Here is a 20440-nt window from a genome sequence, read left to right on the forward strand (position 1 = left end):
TTTAATATTTTGAACAGCACCACCATGTGGTAGGAGTTCTACCACTACATCAGAGATGTAGACAGTGGCCGAGACAGTGGCCAGAGAATTTCGATTGCCCCTTTAATATATTCATTTTCCTGGTTACATGTGTATTAGGTTTAAAACTCCTTTATTAATTTTTAGTACATCATTTTAAATGGATACAGGGAAAAACAGTCAGAGTGTCCTTTTGTAAACTTGCTTGCAGACTTGATCCTCACAGGTGAGTTCCTGAAAAAGATTGAATCCACATTATATGCTGTACATTTGAATCTATATTCAATCAATACATGCTTGTACAAAGGAGTGTTATTAAGACCAGAGATTAATGTTTTAGGAGAGTTGTTTTTGAGATAAAAAATGTTTCTTTCTTTTAGATCAAAACATTATGTATGTATATTTTCGATATTAAAATATTAATTTTCTTAGAAAACTGGTAATTTTTCAAGAGAAAACGTTGTAGTTCCTTTGGAATAAAGCGATTTTTTGACAAAAATTACATGTTTTTGAGATTAAAGTTATTTTATAGGAATAATGTAATTTATATAAAAAGGTTGTACATATTTCCATATTAATATGGGAATAAAGTATATTTTCCAAATGTTAAAAAAAAGTTCTTTTCAAGATCGAATGTAGTATATTTTCGCTGTCCTGTGAAAAACACGTATGTCCATGTTTGTAATTTTAAAAAATGTTCACTTTAATACACAGAAACCCCATAATCATGAAATTTAAAAAATGGACATACGTGTTTTTCACAGGACAGCGACGATATCTGTTTTTGCAATAATATGAGAATGAAAGTGTATATTTTGTATATTTACAGGAAAAAAAGTTATATATTTTCAAGATTCAATTAATAATTTAATAAAAATTGAGTTGTTAATTTTTCAAGCGAGAAAGGTAATTCTTCAAGAATAGTCATGTATTTTTACGAAAAACATTTTATGGACTATCACAATCAACTCGTACATTTTGATCACATAATATTTATAATATTACAAGAACAGTTGTATTATAAAAAAAAAATTAAGTCAATTACTGAGAAAAAAAATTCCAGATTAAAGTAATCTTACAAGAATACAATAGGATGTTTTCAAGAAAAAAGTCAATTTTCATGATTACTCATGATTTTACACCAATGTCAAATTTTCAAGGGGAAAAAAGGCTAATATTCTTTCTTAAGAAAAGTTGTAATTTTACAAAAATAGCCAGACATTTGAGAAAAATGAATTATAAAACAATAAATAACTGTAACTCTAAAATATGTGACTTTTCTATCGTAAAATTACGACTTGAACCTCGTAGTGTAGTGTTTTTTTGGGTTTTTTTTGTCTTTATACGCTTGCACAACAGAGCAAGCAAACTATTTACGGGGTGTTCTGCACAGTAAAGAGTGACAAGATGTTATTTTTATTATTTTGAAATCATACCAAGTATAGTTCATTTCCCTCAATCCAGTGAGTCCAGCCTCTGTTTCCTTTTTCCCCTCGCTGAACACACACAAGCTTGTCATTTTCCCAGTTGACCACACTCTAAAAAAGGAAACAAATTGGGATCACGTGAAATCAGCACCCACACATTATAATGAATGTCATGTTAACCCTTATCCATGTGTCATGTTTATGTGATACATGCAATAAAATAACTTCTGACTTTGTGAAGGTGAGCTATTCAAGTTTGATGTCGCGTGACGACTCATCAAACTTTGCTGCCATGCTCTGCCCACGCACTAAGAGGAAAATGTTGTCTATAATATGTGCTTCAAATTGGACAAAATCTTTAGGACAAGTTTCTATTTGATGGACCCATCAAAATGGCCACTTCAAACCAAAACTCTTGACTTCCAGTGTCTTTTCAAGCATGGTTTCTTGAGACATTTTTGTGCGTCAACTTGTGATAGACATGCCTACCTAATTCCACTTTTTTAAATGAAACTTTCTTCAGGGGCTGAATTGCGGAGGAGAGTTAATAGAGTCTTGTGTTTTTTCGCAAGTCACCAAATTTTTCTTCCAGCCTCCTCCAACATGCGATAAGAAAAGCTCAAATTCTTTGCAATTTAGTGTCACCTAACTGTCTAGTATGCATGGTTCAAATGTGATAGCATTGGGACAAAATCTCGAGGGCAAGTTTGAACGACGCTTGGACATTTCCGAAATTCATTATCAAACCAAAATGGGAGACTTCCTATGTCTCAGGAAATGGCTTTTTGAGACTTTTTTGTGTGTTTACTCATGATGGACATGCCTACCAAATACTGTATGTTGCTATGTGAATCTGGCCGCAGGCCCTGAATTTTCAAATGGTTAACAACGCAATATACTTTATTCTACCTTACATATGCGATTATCCATTCCCTTAGTCTCCTCTTTGTACTCCTCTCCGACCTTAAACGCAATTTCATAGTTCCTGAAGGTTGTGAGGGTTCTGATGGTGAAATGATTGCCGTCCTGCTTGATCACTTTCTGAGGCTTCAGCAAGGCCGCCACTTTGCGGGTTGCGAAATCTATGCCTGCGGGAAACCAGAGGATGTGGTTCATATCATTGGAATCAGAGAAAACTATTTCATAAAGGTAAATGTGAGCTGCTGTTTAATTATCCCAAAAATAAATAAGAAATCAAAACAGAACATATTGCAACACCATTAGTCACTATATAGTCAATGTCTAGTGCAATCACGCACTCAGATTCATATAGGTGAAAATTGGAAAATACAAACTTGTAACAACAGCAATTGAACAGGTTAAGCAGCGTTTCCAAACACTTACCAAGTGCAATCATGTATCCCTCAAAGTTGACGTTGCTGACCATGTCCCATGTCCCGGTGTAGTTGACCGCCATCTCGGACATTCTTGTGGCTCCACAATCAGAAGTGTGTGGATTTTTTAACAGCTCCGGAGTGGTACTGTATGTTTCATTGTGTGTCAATATAGGCCAGAGGTGGTAGCACCGCAGGGGTGGAACGGGACCTTTTACACATATTAGCCAACACAGCTCTTCCTGTTGTGGGGATTGTCCTTGCGGAAGAAGTGGTCTTTACAGTGCACCGCTATGAGTGGCTAAGGGTCAGCCAAGAGCAAAGATACAGGCCCTATCTATAAAATAAAATCCACCAAGCAGAAAAGCAGAACATGAGCTGCAGGGACCATCTTTGTGATGTTATGTGCAATACAATCCTCCTCTCTGTTCACATTTAAAGGGCTGAAATATGGAGTGGAGTTCTAAGAGGTTCATGTTATATGGTCAGCCATCAACCTTCGCTTCCGTGCTCCACCCACACACCATTAAAAAAAATCCTATTGTTTGTAATTTAGCATCACACGCCTTTGTTCTATGTGTGGTCGAAATTTGGCAGCAAATGGACATAATCTCAAGGACAGGTTTGTCTTTTGAGGACCACTTTGTCAAATTGAGACAAAAATGGCCTGCTTCATATCAAAATGGACGACTTCCAGTGTGCTTTCAGGTATGGCTTCTTGAGACTTTTTGCAGGTCTACTCATGATAGACACACCTCCCAAATTCCATGTTGCCAAGTGAAGCTAGCGTCGGAAGGATTGTGTTGCTGAGTGAGTGCAACACAATCCTCCCTGCGTTCACATTATTGGCAACTGGTGTTAAGCCTGCGTCTGATGCGATGTTTCTCTACTTGCTGATCCTGGTAGCGCACCGCAGTAGCAGATGGATACCCAGGAATCAGAGGCTCAAGTTGTACGTGCAATTTTGCCCCAAAAAAAGAAATCAATTTGTCGGTTTTTAAATGTATTTCTTTCGGCAGCCAAATTGTCAACGCGGTGTTCACGGCCCTGGTGGTGGTCCCTCAGCTGTACGTCATAGCAAGGTAGCTCAACAATTGAAAGCCTTTTGCCAAAGATTTGATATTAAAACGGTGTCTGTTTGATTTAAAAGGCCCACGTCGGCAAGATACTGCAAGCAGCCATTACTGCATAACCTGACCGCTTCCATCGGCCTGTCTCTCGTAGCCTCAGGTAAACCGCATTACTGTATAGAAGACCTTCTAAAGTCCAACCCGAACGACCTTCAAAGTTACCGGTATTAACGATACCTGTCACATTTGATCAACAGGCGACATTCGTGTGCAAGAGAAGTGATTCATTGTGTGATAATGCTAGAATAAAGTAAAACTACTCACCGTTTGAGGGTGTTACAGGCATAGCCTGAGACCGCTATGTGACGTGTACTGGAGTGGCGGGAGAAAACCCGGAAGAGAAGGGTTGGTGTGAGCGAGAGTAAGAAGGAGAGGGGATCAGGAAATAAACAGAACCCCGATTGCTAAGCGACTTGATGCCTCGTTGTCTTTGTCCACCGCGCTGACGGCAGTCAGTTGGCCCCTTACCACGGTTTGGAGCTGATACTGCTGACTTAAGCCTGACAACGGAAGCTAACAAGGGCAAAGGAGAAATGGTTTGCTGAGGAAGACTCTCATCTAGTGGGGTGGTTTACGTATTCTGGGAATTAAAAGCTGTTTCTCAATTCGCATTCTTGTCCGTTCCTACGTCCTTGTGATCTCGTGAATCGTCGTCAGTCGCGGCCCAAGTCTTGGTCCAAATCAAAGTACCGGTATGCATAAACCAAGGACGCACAAAATACCCGGATGATGTTTTTGCCTGCTAGCTTAAATCAAGGACGCACTGGTTGGTGACTTGTGAAGAATAGGCTGGGAAAATCCCAAGAAGAATTTCATGCTGCTATTAAAACAGGTAATACAAAGTGAAGCCTTTATAACTTTTGTAGCAATGAAGCTAACCACTCACGGGTGACACAAGTTTATTGAAATCTAGTCACGTCAGCGGTTCAAATGTTAGCATTCTGAGGAATAGATTCTTTGAGACCGGGCTTACAAAAAACGTGAAAAGGTTAACTTGCATTCTTGATATTGAGAAACTTCTCTGATTACTTTCATGCCTTTCATTAGCCCTTACACAGTACATCTGCATGTTAAAATTCCTCCATTTTCTAAAACAGTTTTCCTCATTTGTGAGAGAGACAGTATACTTGAAAGCACTCCCAACTCTCTCCGCAGGTTTTGCAGTGGTCTTTACGCTCATAGAGATAGTCCCTCAGGGCTTGTGGGCGTCCTGTCATGCATTTGGACTGCTGTCGTTTGGGCACGGGGTGTGCTCCGCCATCTTGACGCTCTCTGCGGCTGCATGCGTAAGAGACTTAACTCAAGCTGGATGTGTGGAGCATTCATCCATCCATATTCTACACCGCCTGACTTCATTAGGGTCGTGGGGGAAGATGGAGACTATCCCAGATGAATTTGTGCAAAAGAAATGGGACACGACCTCGACTGATTGCCGGACAATCACAAGGCACAAATTGATAAACAATCATTAACTGTACTAACATTTCTCTTTGTAATTCTGCAGGCCACAACCACACCTGAGCTGTACAACATGTCTCTTTTCATTACAGTGGCATCCATTTTGAGCACAGGTAAAAAGCTCAGTGGCATTTACATTTACACACACATACCAATAATCGGGTCTAAATTGAGCTTTCTTGTGATCAAAGTCACAAAAGGCCCAACTATCGGGTGTCCCTGAAAGATTATCCTGAGCGATTATCCTTTGATGTGGGGTGCGTTAAGAGTGTTTTTCACCCTACCCGATCTAGGAAAACAATTGCGACTGACAATTGTGAACGTTAAACATTTCCTAAGGTAATTGTGTGTGGTCAACATCAAGTGCGACCAAGCCACAGACTCCGTCACTGTGACGAGAAGTAGAACAATAGCCCAATAATCACGGTACACACATGTATACTTACATACACACGTCAGCTGTAAATATACCATATTTCTTCTTTTACAATCAAAATCAGCAAAGGCCCGATTGTCACATCCTGTTAAAGCAGAAGTCGACCCAAGCATATTTTTTTCAAGAATATGTTCCCAGCAGGCCCACTAGTTGAAACACAGCATTCTGATGAATTTTGCGTTTGTGGAATATAAGTTAAGTAGCAAAATGCACTTGTTTTTAGCCATCTCTGGGGGTGGCCATTTTGTCTTCTGTCGACTGAAAATGACATCACAACTGCTTACAACGACCAATCACAGCTGACCTGTTCTCTGAATCTGAGCCGTGATTGGTCGTTGTGAGCAGTTGTGATGTCATTTTCAGTCGACAGAAGACAAAATGGCCGCCCCCGGAGATGGCTAAAAACGAGTGGATTAACACTTATTCCACAAACGCAATATTTATCAGAATGCCCTGTTTCAACGAGTGGTCTTGCATGAAACATATTCTTGAAAAAAATATGTTTGCGTTGCCTTCCGCTTTAAAGGGGCGTGTTATTTTATTTGCATGCAAAACCTTTGGGGCAGAGAACCATAAATGTTAACCCTATGTGAAGATATCGTTGTGTGTGTGTTGTGCCGTGTTGGTCAGTAGACCACACACGATAAGATGGTGATGTCGCTCACATTTGAAAAATGTGGTTCAGGTGTTAAAAATGTGCATGCATTTACCCTGGGGAAGCATTTCTGTTCTTTTATAACACCTACTTGTTTTTTAGGTGTGTTGGCAGTCAAAGGCGGACTGTGGCTGACAAAAAGGCAGCAACAATGAGCAATAAAACCAGTCCAGCTGTCTCACATGGACATCGGATAGTGCTCATATTAACAATTCATGCGGTTTCCATGCCGCCGGCGAGCCGGTAACTCAAAACCATGGGAATGAAAGAAGAGAAAGTGAGTTAATCCGGCTCACGTTTTAATGCTTAGCTTCATACAAAGCAGGTGGTTCCTTTTGCAGATGCTTGATGTTTGTTTCACTTTGTAACCAGCCAGAGGAAGCTAGGGCTGCTCGATTAAGCGATTTTGAACCGTAACCGAATTTTCTGGATAAAACGATGTTAAAAACGTTCAAATCGGCACCTTTGATTTTGTTATTTTTGGTGTATCTAAGTGTAGCCCATTTGTACTTGTGTTCTGTTTGTACATTCTCTTCGTATTTGTACTTTCTGTTACTCTTCTCTTCGTATTAAGATCTCTCTTTTCCGGTGGTTACTTCCGTGTCTGTCATGCGGTCACGTGAGTAGCGCGTTCAATCCAATTGCTGAAATGCGGAAGCGATTGTCCACTGGCCGAGGAGAAAGTGACACATATGGGGGATTGTTTGCTGCAGGAGCCGACCGACTATCTGAGCCAACTGTTGAGTGAGTGAGGAAGTGAAGTGAAGCGTATCCTCAACTGACGGAATTGGCCAGGTCGATGGTGAGCCAGGAGCCCAGCATTGAAACTTGGAAATTGCCTGGAATAGAACCGAACCATTCTGAACCATCCCTGCTCTGGTCGGGCTGGTAGGAAGCTGCGTTTTAGCCAGCCGATCCCCTTCATTGAACTTAAATTGACTGGCATTTTGAGTTCAAAGAAAGAAAATGAAGTTTCAATAAAAGACATTCAAAATACTTCATTTTTCATTTTTTAATTTACAAAGAAATCTTAATCGTAAAATCGTGTTTGAGAGAAAACTTTCTTAATAGGCAAAATCGAACAGCCCTAGAAGAAGCTGTTGAAAATGTAACACATTTGATCCCAAAAAAAAATACAGGTGATATAGGCCAGTGGCTGTTTGAAAAAAAAAAAAAAAAATCATCACCAAGCAACAGAAATGAGGAGGAATTCATACTATTAATGCAATTGTAATGGCACACAACTTTCCACTTTGGGGAAGTGTTCCAACAATGGATCACAATAAGGCTCAGTAACACATTCTTTTGACTTATGTAAAGAGGAACTGCAAATACAGGTTCAAGTCACTATACAAAAAAAGCTCCAAAAAGTTGAACATACCTTTTTTCCCAGCACATGCTTAAATCTATTATTGCTTTTAGTTGGAATTGTTTTTCTGTTCTGTCTTTACCTGAGATCTGATATTATTACCACAGTGGATATAATAAATAATGCAGAAAAGGCACCGGATGTTTAGGAACTGTGTTCACATAGTCTTTGATTGACTGTAGAGATGTGCAGGATTGTCATTTCACCTTTCTCAGTCCAGAGCAGTCACACAAAGAGGCGCATTCTCAACTGTAGGCCAGAGGGAAGCGAATCAGTTGTGTCTGGATTTCCACGGTTTGGTTCAAGTCACACAAATTCCAATTTGTTCTCTCAAGTTTCACAATTGAGATATGCATCCCAGCAGGAGAAAGAGAAAATAATGCACAGAATGAAATGTCTTCAGATTAGACTCAGGCCGCTTCCAAATGTGGATAAAAATAAATGTGGGCAAGTGGTGGTTTCATGTGATCGGACACATGTCACTTGGAATGGACTGTACATGGAAAATTAAATTAAATAATTAAAATTAAATGATCTGTAAACAGATTATCTTGGAAGGAATAGATATTATAAATTAAAAATGGGATCATAGTTTGTGTTATATTTAAGGCAGGGGTCGGCACCCCGCAGCTCTTTCATCCTTCTGTTGCAGCTCTGCGTGGCTTGGGAAAATAAATTATAAGTGTCCGATTGTATGTTATGGGTCTCAAAAACGTGTATCATGTCTTATTAAGTCAAAGTTTTTGGCCACCTTCATATGTGTTCCTATATTTATTTATGTGTATATATATATATATATATATATATGCATATATGCATACACTAGGGCTGTGCAATTAATTGAAATTCAATTACAATTTCTATTATTACACTCCACGATTACAAAATTGGCATAATCGTAAAAAAACTATTATTAATACTAATTTTGAGTTGTTTTGAGACATGCGCACACTAGTTACTCCGCCGCGCTGCCCTCTCCAAGCTAGCTAGCTAGCCAACCAGCCAGCCAGGCCGCACCCCGCAAGTCACGCTGCAAACTCTCCTACTCAACGTTTTAACAGAGAAACAGACCTAAAAATGGCACAAGACCTGCCACAGGAATCACTTGTAAACAAGCAAGGCAAGTCGAAATCGCTTATTTGGTTACATTTTGGGTTTGCCGTGGAAGACGGCGAGCCAAGACGTATAAAGTGCATGTTGTCTCTGCATCCACCGGCAACACAACAAATCTATTCAACCATCGTTTGTTTACAATGATGTTATGATACACCAAAGCAAGAAAACACAGTTAGATTTGGCGTCGTCCGCAATCGGCACGAGGGATTTATTTTAAATAACATATAAGCAAACATATACTACTTTTACTAGCACAATAATTTAAATTTACATTATTACTGTGACTTAAGTTAAATTTCTTGTGTAGTCTATAATATGAAGTCAAATTTTTTGTGGTAATTTTTGTTTCAAATTGCTTCAAATGCAATTTGCAAACATATTATTGGTCATTATATTGTAATACAGTTTATATATGGCCTACAGTAATTTAGAAGTGTTGTATAGATTACGTACTAGTATATAACAGTCAACAAGTAAATTAGTTTGACCCAATCAGCATATTAAATGTATAATTTATCAGAAGCAAATTACTTTGTTTACTATGTGTAAATATGACTTTAAAAACAAAACAAAAAAGGCTCCAGACAAAGGTCTAAATGTATAGATGAATAGCATGTCTGTTAGTATGTCAAAATTGGCATTTTACTCCAAGCAGTTTACTACTTTGACAATTTATAAGTGCATAGCAAGTTAACTCGTTTGTTTATACGGAAGAAAACCATACTTTAATTTATACATTTGCACTTGAATTAAAAAAAATAATAATAATAATAAAGGTTGTTTGGGTCCAAAACGAACTTAAATTATTATAGCGTTTCAAAGAATTTTGTCTTAATATTTTTTACATGTTTAAACCTGTTCTTGTTTCGTAGCAAAAAATAAATAATCGTTTGAATAATTGTGATTTCAATTATTACCAGAATAATCGTGATTAATATTTTTTTCATAATCGAGCAGCCCTAGTATACACACATACTGAATATGCTGATGAGCTGATCATTTGAATCGGGTGTGTTGGAGGAGGGAGACATCTAAAACAGGCATGATAGGGGCTCTGGAGGACCGGACTTGGGCACTCCTGGTGGGCTTGAGCCTGAACACGAACAGCGCAAAAAAGCGAGTTATTGATGACCTACCACCCCCCAAAAAAGTGTTTATAAAGACCGATAATAATGTACAGTACATTAAACCATAGATATATCACAAACTAGGGGGAGTGTCTACTATTAGCACATTTTTGCTATTCACTGGTATTGGTCCCTAACCTTTGTGAATAGAGAGGGGTTAACAGTACCTGAAATGTAGATAGGCTTAAAGAACGTACTGTATTGACATGTAGGGTTTATTGTAGATCCCTAACCTAAAAGTGCGTCGTAGTCCATGTACCAGGCGAGTGTGCCATTCGTGGGTTTCACTCCAGTGACGGGCCATTTGTTTGGCTCATCCTTGACACGGCTCAGTTGGGTGACAAGCTCGTGTTTGCCCTTACCCATCACCAGCAACGCCACCTTGTGGGCTCGGTTGATAGCACTGAGCGTGAGGCTCATGCGCTGGTGCGGCTTGATGGGGCTCTCGGTGAAGACCACCAGGCCATTGTCGCTGTTGGCCACTTTGGCGCCAGGGAAGACGGAGGCCGTGTGTCCGTCATGGCCGACTCCCAAGAGCACAAAGTGGAACCTGGAGCCGTTGACTAATCTGCTGATATCTTCCTGATACAGCAACGCTGCGGCGTCCTCCTCCACGCACAGACGCTGCCTGAACTGCACCGGCATCGGATGGATGTTGTAATAGGGGATGCGCACGTGCTGCAGAAGATGCTGGTGGATGTTGTGGAAGTTGGATTCCGGGTCAGTTAGTGGCACGCAGCGCTCGTCCACCATCCAGATATGCGTGTCGCTCCAGGGGAAAGAGAAGTGGTGCAGGGCCAGCCTGTGGAAGAGCGCGATGGGTGTCGACCCGCCAGAGAGGGCCAGGTGGAAAACACCGCCCCGAAGCACGGCCGCCTCCGCCGCTTCCTGGATGTCGGCAGCCAGTCGCTCCACCAGCTCCTCGGCCCAGGCGGACACCATGTCGGAGCTGCGGTACTTGCCTTGCATGACTAGGAAACTCCTTGCAGAATGATCTCCTAACTGGTCCGGCCCGAAAATGACCACATCGCTCTTGTAAGCAATCTCCTTCCCTTTCAGATGGACGTCCAGCAGGTCGCCGTTGCCTGCCCCTCCAGGGTAGACACGGGGAAACGAGCCGGCTAAGCTCTCAAGTAACGGGGTCCACAGGTCCCAAGATGCAAGGAGATTCTCGGTACTGATAAAACTATTTTTGTGTCCAGCAAAAATGTCAGAAATTAATCCTGCATAAGCTTCCTGCTGGACTTTTGGAGTTTGGACATAGTAGTCTGACAAAGACGACCCTAGGACGTTAACATTTGTGTGATTCATCACTTCCTTCCACTCGCCTTCCATCACAGAAGGCTTAAAGAGGTTCTTTGAAACAAGAATGGCTGGGTATTGAAGGCTACCATGTCCAAAGTAGAAGATAATATCTTTGGGCTTGCATAGAAAGCTGCGCTGAAGACAGAACATGTCGTTCTTGAAGAGAACCCGTGCGTATCCCACTCGTTCATCCAACATCTTCCCCGAGATCAGAAGGATGGGGACCCCGTCATACTGGGCCGCGTCCATGTGCGCCAGCACAGCTGGAACACAAAAAGTGAACTGAGAAAGTCAACCAAAAGAAAAACATTTGGGTATTTTTCATCAAAACATCACCAATTCTGACCTGCAAATGTTGGTGTGATGCTGATGTGGTCTTTGGTCTTGTTGAGCTCCTGCTGAACCTCGGCTTGGTATGTTTGGTACTGGCCGACCACCGCCTGATTCTTGCCCAAGGGCAGCAAAGAACTGAAGAGCCGCAGCTTGTTTTGGAGAAGTTCCTCGCTGTCACTGAGATTGGCAGGAAGTCGCATGGTCAGGAGTGCCAAGACCTCCGTCAGGTGGTTCTGGATTACATCTCGGATCACACCGTACTGGTCGTAGAAGGGAATACGACCTATGATGAAACAATGACAAGGGCACATGTAGAATATAGTGAAGGATCTAAAGTGTGTGGAGTTTACATGTTCTCCCCGATGATTTAGATCAGGGGATGTTGTCAATATTTGTCAAATGTGGACTTGTGAAGCCCTTTGAGCCTCCTTTGTGATTAAGGGCTATATAAATAAACTAGATATGACTACATTCCAGGTGTAATGCACTTCTCTCATCAAAAGTCAGCTGGGATGGCTCCAGCTCACCCTCGACACTAATGAGAACAGAAAATGGATGTTCCATGTTATTCACTGGCGACCTGTCCACGGTGGACTAAGAGGCTTAAATTGCAAGGCACATTTCGGCAAACAAATAATCATACTCATGTACACACCTATGGGAAACATTTCTTTAGGGTGTGGGTGGAAGCTTGAGTACCTGGATAAAAGCCATACAAGCACGGGGAGACCATGCAAACTACCAGAGCGGGCAGTCCGTCCCCGGGCCGCACTGGTCAGACCCTCCGGCCCGGCCGGATGCCCATTTTTGGGGCGGGGGGTGGGGATTGACAAATTTTTAAAAAGGGCTGGACTAAGCATGGCCGGAAGTGGATTTTAGTACCGCCCATTAATCGGCCCTCATGCGTGTGACGTGCTTACGAGATGGCCAAATTTCATCTCAGCCTACTCGGTGAAAGGCTTCTTTTTAGGCTTCTTTCTACTCCCGCAACGGCGAAAGCGACAACTGCCGCATTTATTCACATGACCGACGCATTGTGCTGTTGGCGACAGGTCTGCAACACATGCCACGCACCCATCAGGAATTGTTGCTGCTCTGATCGGTCCATTATGTCACATGTCGCAATGACATGCTGTTTCCCACACGGAGAGGAGGAGGGCATGCAGCACGCAGCTCCTTTGCTGCTGCAAAGCAAACTAGTTTGGCAGCGGCATGGGTGTTATGTCACGTGTGTGTGTGTGGGGTGGAGGGTCGCGGCCGGACCGGCAAAAAAGGATCAAGTGCCCAGCTCTCCAAACTACAAAGAGATGTCCCAATGGAAATTCAAACCCAGAACTCTTGACAGTGACGTAGACATTCACACCACCACTGCAAGCCTGACAATGGTGCAACGTTGGATTACCTTGTACATCCAGAGTCTCTTTCAGTACAATCTCTATTCTCTCAATATGGTGCTTGTTCCAGATGGGATCCAGGAACTTCTTGTTTTCTACTCTGAACGGAAGGATCTTTGAGACCACCTAATGTCCAACAAAAGCAGAAAAAGCAGCCAATCAAATGCAAAAAACTTGAAAATGATTATTTACACGGTTGTCCTCACCTGCTTCCCCAAGTAGTGGTCAATTCTGTACATTTCTTCATCGCGCAAGGCCTTCCCGAGCTGAGCCGCAAGCACCTGAGCACTCCTCAGGTCGTGTCCGAAAGGTTTTTCCAGAACCACTCGGAGCCATGCCGCCCCGCCAACGGGCCTGCAGCTGGTATTGATTTTATCTGCGATATCTGCGTATGCAAATGCCGGCACAGAGAGGTAGAATAGTCGTCCAGCTTCAGTTAGCCCTTCCTCCTGAACCTGCCACTCAATTTGCTGGGCCAAATCCCGGTAATCATCAAGGCTCTTGAGTTGCCGATACTGCGCTAGCCGCAAGAACTGCTCCTTGAGCACGGCGCAGCGCTCATCCGAGACACCCTTCGGGCACGACACTGCCTTCAGGATACCAAAGAATATTGCCGTGGCCTTGTCCGCGGGCGACAGTCCACCGCCGTAGAAGGAGAAAGTGTTACTGCTGCTGACCTGCTTCAAGTACAGCTGGAAGAAGCCCTGCCAGAGGTACTTCTTCGCCAAGTCCCCTGTGCCACCAACTACCACTACGGAAACGTGGCCGCGACTTTGTTTCTCTTCACCATGTCCTCCGCTGGCACACAGAGCGAGCAGAAGCAGAAGCGTAGTCGCATACATGCTGGGTGTTAAAGTGTCCACACCCTGGATGGAATCAAACAAACGTACATGTATTTTACATCCTCATTAAGACACACAAGTCAGAAGTTGTACAGTTCTTGCATGGTATAATATAATATAATATCACAAATGCAGTTTAAACCGCCTACAGTAGTGCAATTCTGGTTAGATAATAGCAGTTTTCATGATGTCTGGCGGTGGCCCAAAAGTAGACATCATCAAATAGGAATCCAATAGTCAATGAAAAAGCAGTTTAGTTTTGTTTTTTTGTTTTTTTACCGTGAAGATGTTGATAGTGGCTTTGTGCTCACGCATGCGTCACAGTTCTGAGGTTTGGGGTACCAGGCTTTCCTATGTGGAGTTTGCAGGTTCTCCCCATTTTCTCTGAGGATACGGCTTCCACCCACATACCAAAAACATATGTTCGGTTCATTGAGGACAAAATGAGTGTCAATGTGAATGGTTATTTGGTCTATATGTGGCATGCGATTGAATGTGACTAGTCCAGGGTGTACCCCACTGTCCACACACACAGTCTCTGCTTTTTCTTAGAGTAAGCTTTCCTGGTCCTAGCCTCGTTCTATTATGTGAAGTGCCTTGAGATAACGGCTGATGTGATTTGGCAACATAAATAAGACTGACTCCACAGAAAACTTTAACTCTATATCATATATCAAAGTCACTTGCTCAGAGCATAACACTACACTGAAAAGTAAATAAAAACATGAAAGGGGCACACTTACACTTTCCCCCTAAAATAGAACATAAAATCAAAAATAATAAAATAGAACCTACCCAAAATTCTGAAGCTGTGGTAAAAAGAAGTCTGAAATGCTCCGCTGTAAGATGTGAAAGTCAAATTGAGAGTTACCACTTGTGTTGCGTTGTCATGAGCATAGTGATCCGAGGACACCAGCCAGTGGGATTTGTACTGGTGGGAACTTTGTACTTTGCTCAGGGGCACTAAGCTTCTCTTGCTACAATAGTACCGCTGTCCATAGTAGGCTCGAAAAGTTCAACAACCCTGCTGATTTCCGAGAAGATAAAGTCAAGTATTGGGCAAAATGGGGAAAGACCACATTACAGTAAAAACCGTGAAACCTTGTTACAGATGAAACAAAACATTGATCTTTAACTATTAAAGGGACACTTGGGTTAGCTTAACATTGGAACATATATAATAGGTTTGCATGTAAAAATGACATTAGTACTAAAATGCCCACCTCAAAAGACTCTGTAGTGATTTAAGGTCTTTTTTTGTGATTAGGTTGACGACAAATTCCCCCGCCCCCAAAAGGGCGTGGCTTATGTTATGTTTTTGGTCTCAGCGGTCTATGTCACGCGAGGAAGGCATGCTTGGTAATGTTGCTCGCTTTGTCAGTTCTGTTCTCTAAAACTCAAACTAAAAAAAATCAAAATGCAAATGCACATTACTACTCTTGTCCACTTCAACCTGTGAAAGTATAAAAGTGTTCTGCACAGCTACAAAGCAAACTAGTTTGGCAGTGACGTATAGGCAGTTTTTTAAAAATTTTATTTTATTCAAAGCCCTTGGATTTATTGACATAAAACGTGATCTCATCATGATCACCTCCACAAAATCAAAAATACAGTGGCGATTGCTCCTCCACTTTCACAGGTCGAAGCGGACAAGAGCATAAATGCGCACACGAACCTCAACTAGTTATATTTCGGACATTTAGCGACGCTAAACTTGTGTCCTAGGAGGGAGAGAGACGGCGGCTTGCAGCAGCAGCAGGCAGATTGGAGCTTTACGCGCCTCTCTTGCCTCCCCGGGTAAAGGTAGGACAATGGGACAACTAATAGCAACAACTAGCTTCAGGCCGTTAAAACAAAAGGCGTTAGCACAACAACATTAGCTCCTTACAGTCCGCCCAGCGTGTGGAGGTGAAGGTGAGCCTGTGTCTTCATGTCGCTTCGCATGCAGTCGCGTGCGCTGTCCCTGCTTGTTTGCTTGCAGCCCGCCACCTTTTGCCCGAGTGAAGAAGCGTGAGAGTGACGAAAGCCCTCATCGAACAGCGAACAAAATTTCTAGCGAGGCTGACTGCACAGCCGAGTGTGGCCGCATTGGAACGTGCCATTTCGGCTGTTACCTTCCAAATTGGACGGCGCGTTTTAAGTAAAAAAACTGGGGGCCACCTTCCTCATCCAAATAAACGTGCGCGTCTACTCATTCCCATTTCAGTCTCTGTAAATATCCTGACTGGTGTTTAATGCCTCGCCCATCCTAACTGTGATCAGCAAAGAAGCATATTTTTTTTTAAAGCAAAGAAGCGGTTTCTTTTTTTTTCCATAGCGAATCCTCAAAAATAAGGATCGAATGTTAATGCTATGGTCCACCCACATTCAATGGCGTACCCCAAAAAGTTTGGCAATTAAGCATGACCGATTTGTCGAGAACACCTTCCAATCGGGAGTCCTTTGGGCAAATTCCCTAGTAGGACTTGGTCAAAGTATGAGCCTTGGAATTTGTCCAAAATTATATCCGATGATAATGCAAAACCAAAAAGGCCAACTTCCTGTTCAATTTGGGGTACAGGTCCTTCAGACTTTTTCACGCATCACATGACAGATGTCTACTGAATTTCATGTGGACTGGTGAAACTTATGAAATACATACTGTACATTCTCGCCAGCATACACGCACACTAATACTGTATTAGAAGTGAAAGATAAATAACCAACAAGGTCATGCATTACTGCTCAAAAAGCAACGTTACACCTTTGTCAGCAAAGACGACAAGCTTAATCTTGCATTTTATTGGACACAATAAACAGGACTGGATAATTGGATGCATCGGTGTATCATATGCAGTTTGCGGTGACTTAAACAGCAAAAGGCCAGCTCGACAGCTACTTATTTGAAACTCTGATTCACCAGTTATGTTGAAAGAGTTGCTTTACAAATATTGGACGATAATGACACACTGACAAACTGTTCTGCTCATGCAGAACTTGCGACACAAATTTGGGTTATGTCGCCGCTGTAGGGACAGAACTCAGTCTTAGACAGTGGTCTCTGTAGTGCCTTTGAAACAGTGTTGCTTGTACTAATGGATTCCGCTTATTTTTCCAAATGAGTTCATTTGCACACATAAATAAGCAAATTAACATACTTCCATCCAAAGACACTGCGCTCATTCAGGACCTCCCTAGATTTCTATCTTCTCCGGAGGCATGTGATGCCGTATCAATGGATCACTGGCAAGGCCAGCCGTTCCGTCGTATAAAACCGTCCGCCACTCTGCATTGTATAGGCCCGCCTAGCCCTCGCACTTGTCATATGAAGGGAGATTTTGCCATCATAGAGCAACTAATAGTGAGCCGATACATCAATATGATGGCATTAGAATGATGTGAAAAATGTCATTTAGTTGGTAATACCGCAGACACAAGTTGGAGCTCCTACTTGCTACCTCGCTTAAGTCCTACGTCCATGTGTGTGCACATAAAATAAAAGCACAACTTTCAAAATAAAGTACCGGGTATTTTACTTTTTATTTTGACTTCTTACTTCTTCTTGAAAAAGAGGAAGAGAAGGTACCCCTACTAACCTCCAGTAATAGTCATTCCCACTGAGCAGAGGCAACATATTCCTGTGAGTATATTTGCACATGCTCTGTTTGTGTTGTTGCACAATGTAGAGTATGTTAAGCATTAATCAACAAGCATATTTTCATTAAATTAAATTATATGGTTTGGGTGAACATTTCAGGGTTAAATTATACAATGTTTAATCCTATTTCGTTTTATGTGTCAGTTTTATAGTACACTACAACTTGAAGTGACTTGAAACTTGGAAAAAAAAAAACTCAAGGCATGCACTCTCACCTTTAATTTGGCGAACTGCCCAGCAAGTCTTCTTTCCATTTCCTGAGAATGATGTTAAAGGTTAGTTAGTTAGTTAGACATAGACACTAAGGAATTATTTTTTCACTGTTTTAAAATTTCTGTTTTAATAATTTTACTGTAAGTCTCTTTTGATACCTTTAAATGTGTTTAAAGTGTTTGGGAGACTAAAAGTATATTTTAAAAAAAAGTTTTTGATTTGGTCTCTCTAATTTTAGACATTTTGTTTTCTCTATATTGCGAGTCTGTCTGTAGCATATCCCCTGCGATAAACGGAGGTACAGTGTAAGTATATTGGGATTCTGTGTAAAACAGGGTATACTTGTTCATTTTTAACATTGATACTTCAATTTTCTGCATTTTTATGGAACACTTATCCTCATTAGGTCCCGAGTGAGCTAAAACCTATCCCAGCTGACTTTGGGCGAGAGTACAACCTAGCCCAACCCACCCTGATAAAGGGGAAATAAAGTTTTAAAAATCAGCAAGTGTGTGCAGCACACCACACACCTTATACAGTAAATACTGAACAGGTTCAACATTTACGATTGTCAGTTTTCTGAGTATAGCGAGGAGGAAAAATCACTTTAAACACAATTATCATATTAGTAGTATGTGTTTAGCATGTATTTAACATCTTTACTCAAGAAGGTAAGGTGCCCATCCCTGCAGATTAGACCGCATGGTATATGGCACAGAAAAAAAAAGGCGAATGACGGAAGGGTACCCACGCTGCAGACAGATGACGAATAATGGACACTCAATTTTAAGTAAAACGCCCAGCTCTGGTCAATGTCACTGTTTTTTTTAAATTTTATTTTATTCAAAGCCAGAAAAAAAAAGCATTTTATTTATTTTTTCCTGAGCGCACACACCAAAAAATCATGTGTTTTTTGTTGTGGTGCACAAATTTGAGCACTAAAAAAATGCAAACAAAAAATATTTTCTATTTGCCTCTCTACCTAACCATCTCTGATTAAAATTTGCTGTTGACCAGTGTAATCAGGACAAATATGAGCATTTTTTACCGCCTTCCGATCGTCAGATGTCTCTAAAAGATGTCTCTAAAAGATAATCCTGAGCAATTATCTTGTCGTGAGGCGTGTGTTAAGAGTGATTTGTGTCAGAAATCTGGTTTGGGTGAGGAGACCTGAGATTGTTTCTGTTGACATTCTTATGTGTGAAGTGTACTGTTTTGCAGAGCTGGGCATTTTAGTAACATTTCTGGGTCCATTTATCGTCTTCCACCTGCAGTCGGGGTACCCTTCCGTCAGTTTATCCGTCTTTTGTCCGGCCGGAACAAATAGTCATTTCATCATTTTAAACAGGCTTCTGTTTATGTTTCCGTCTACAAATTCCGACCAACTTCCACTCACTGGGCTTTCGATTGTACTTAATCTGTTAATTTTTAAGGGTCCCGTCTATCGTTTATCGCCTACAACATGGGCACCCGTCATAGGCAGATGCACGGAAAGGTCCGTCACATAAGCGGAATGCTCAGCTCTGCTGTTTTGATCATTTCGAGTCTACCAATCAATCACTGTAAGAGCAGTGGGCACACACTAATGATTTCTTAAAAATCGTTATGCATGTTCCCCATTTTAGGCTATAGCCTGTCAACATTAAGACAGTTTCATGCAAGACACTTATCGAGGTCACTCTATACCTAATAAAGTTTACCGAGCACGAACCAGATGTGGAACATAACACGCACACTGCTGCATATTCCTGATAATCTGCTTCTCTTTTTATCCTGCAGTGAACGTGCTGCACTTATAACTATGCTCCTTTTTTCCTTCAAGCTATATTGGAGCCTTTGTACACGACTTCACAAAATTTACCACAAGCAAAGTATGACAAGACTAAAATTATGTTAAAAAGCCGTGACTTATCTACATACAGTTAGATAAAGTTGCATAAAAGTTGGACATCGTTTGATTCCACCTGCTACCTGTGAAACTCCACTTCCGCGTTGACGTAATACATTTATGGGGGGTGGACAGACCAAATGTCTAACGGCGACTATACAACACACATAAATGACTAACAAAATGATTAAAAAAAATACTTAAACGTACCAGAAACCCATTTTGTGTCAACGTTTGTGCACCAGTCGTACACTTCCTACTCTGGTCACGTGACACCATGCCTCTGATGCATGCCGTCCTACATTCAGCTCGAGTCCTACAGTCTAACCATTTCCCCGCTTATTCATTTTAACATTATTTTGGATGACGGCACAGTTTATGGTTGTTTAAAAAAACACTTGAAATGTTGCATTGTTCTTTTAAACATCTAGTACTGTAAGGGAAGTGCCACTGTCGATGCTTGCATCAATCACCCCTGGTGTGTCAGACCGTCTCTTAGGGGGCAGCTGAACGCTGTGAGGGGTACTTCTCCTCTCCATCACCATCACGGGTTACTGGTTCAAGGTCCCTCTACGTCCCTTTTTATTTATTTATTTTTTACAATTCATAACAGTCTTATTGTTTACTTTGTGTGTAATGCCACTATCCACCACTAGATTGCGGCACCCTATTTAATTTAACGCCGTAAATTTGACTAAATAATATTGAAATCAGGAAGTACAGTATTTCATCTCAGTCTAGTTTTTGCTGGCGATTAG

The 20440-nt window shown here is 41.6% G+C and overlaps 3 protein-coding genes across 7 annotated transcripts; 1 reads left to right on the forward strand and 2 right to left on the reverse strand.

Moving 5' to 3' along the window:
- Window positions 1-27: 27 nt before the first annotated feature.
- rbp7b (retinol binding protein 7b, cellular) lies at window positions 28-4459 on the reverse strand. Its single transcript, XM_086039964.1, has 5 exons — window positions 4174-4459; window positions 2790-3116; window positions 2355-2533; window positions 1455-1556; window positions 28-252 (listed from the first exon to the last, which is right to left on the reverse strand). Exons 2-5 carry the CDS (start codon window positions 2869-2871, stop codon window positions 199-201), a joined length of 417 nt encoding a protein of 138 aa, XP_085896090.1. The 5' UTR covers window positions 2872-3116; window positions 4174-4459; the 3' UTR covers window positions 28-198.
- Window positions 495-7821, forward strand: LOC147141807 (uncharacterized). 3 transcript variants are annotated; one of them, XR_015088066.1, is made up of 7 exons: window positions 495-3731; window positions 3799-3861; window positions 3930-4009; window positions 5065-5195; window positions 5414-5480; window positions 6561-6735; window positions 7172-7821. XR_015088066.1 is itself a non-coding variant. In XM_086039957.1 (6 exons), the coding sequence occupies exons 1-6, from the start codon at window positions 3547-3549 to the stop codon at window positions 6703-6705; spliced, it is 681 nt and encodes a 226-aa protein (XP_085896083.1). In that variant the 5' UTR covers window positions 495-3546; the 3' UTR covers window positions 6706-7821. The 3 variants fall into 3 exon arrangements, 2 of the variants coding, with proteins under 2 accessions (XP_085896083.1, XP_085896082.1); XM_086039957.1 differs by having other exon boundaries at window positions 5414-5487; window positions 6558-7821; XM_086039956.1 differs by having other exon boundaries at window positions 6561-7821.
- Window positions 7456-19936, reverse strand: h6pd (hexose-6-phosphate dehydrogenase (glucose 1-dehydrogenase)). Of its 3 annotated transcripts, none has more exons than XM_086039941.1 (6): window positions 19893-19936; window positions 17797-17838; window positions 13309-13968; window positions 13111-13228; window positions 11722-11991; window positions 7456-11638 (listed from the first exon to the last, which is right to left on the reverse strand). In XM_086039941.1, the coding sequence occupies exons 2-6, from the start codon at window positions 17833-17835 to the stop codon at window positions 10299-10301; spliced, it is 2427 nt and encodes an 808-aa protein (XP_085896067.1). In that variant the 5' UTR covers window positions 17836-17838; window positions 19893-19936; the 3' UTR covers window positions 7456-10298. The 3 variants fall into 3 exon arrangements, with proteins under 3 accessions (XP_085896067.1, XP_085896068.1, XP_085896069.1); XM_086039942.1 differs by lacking the exons at window positions 17797-17838; window positions 19893-19936 and adding exons at window positions 14224-14340; window positions 14740-14951; XM_086039943.1 differs by lacking the exons at window positions 17797-17838; window positions 19893-19936 and adding an exon at window positions 14740-14950.
- Window positions 19937-20440: the final 504 nt, after the last annotated feature.

Source organism: Filicampus tigris, chromosome 9 (genome assembly GCF_054856515.1).
Source record: "Filicampus tigris isolate MCC_2025a chromosome 9, RoL_Ftig_1.0, whole genome shotgun sequence".
Taxonomy (NCBI): Eukaryota; Metazoa; Chordata; class Actinopteri; order Syngnathiformes; family Syngnathidae; genus Filicampus; species Filicampus tigris.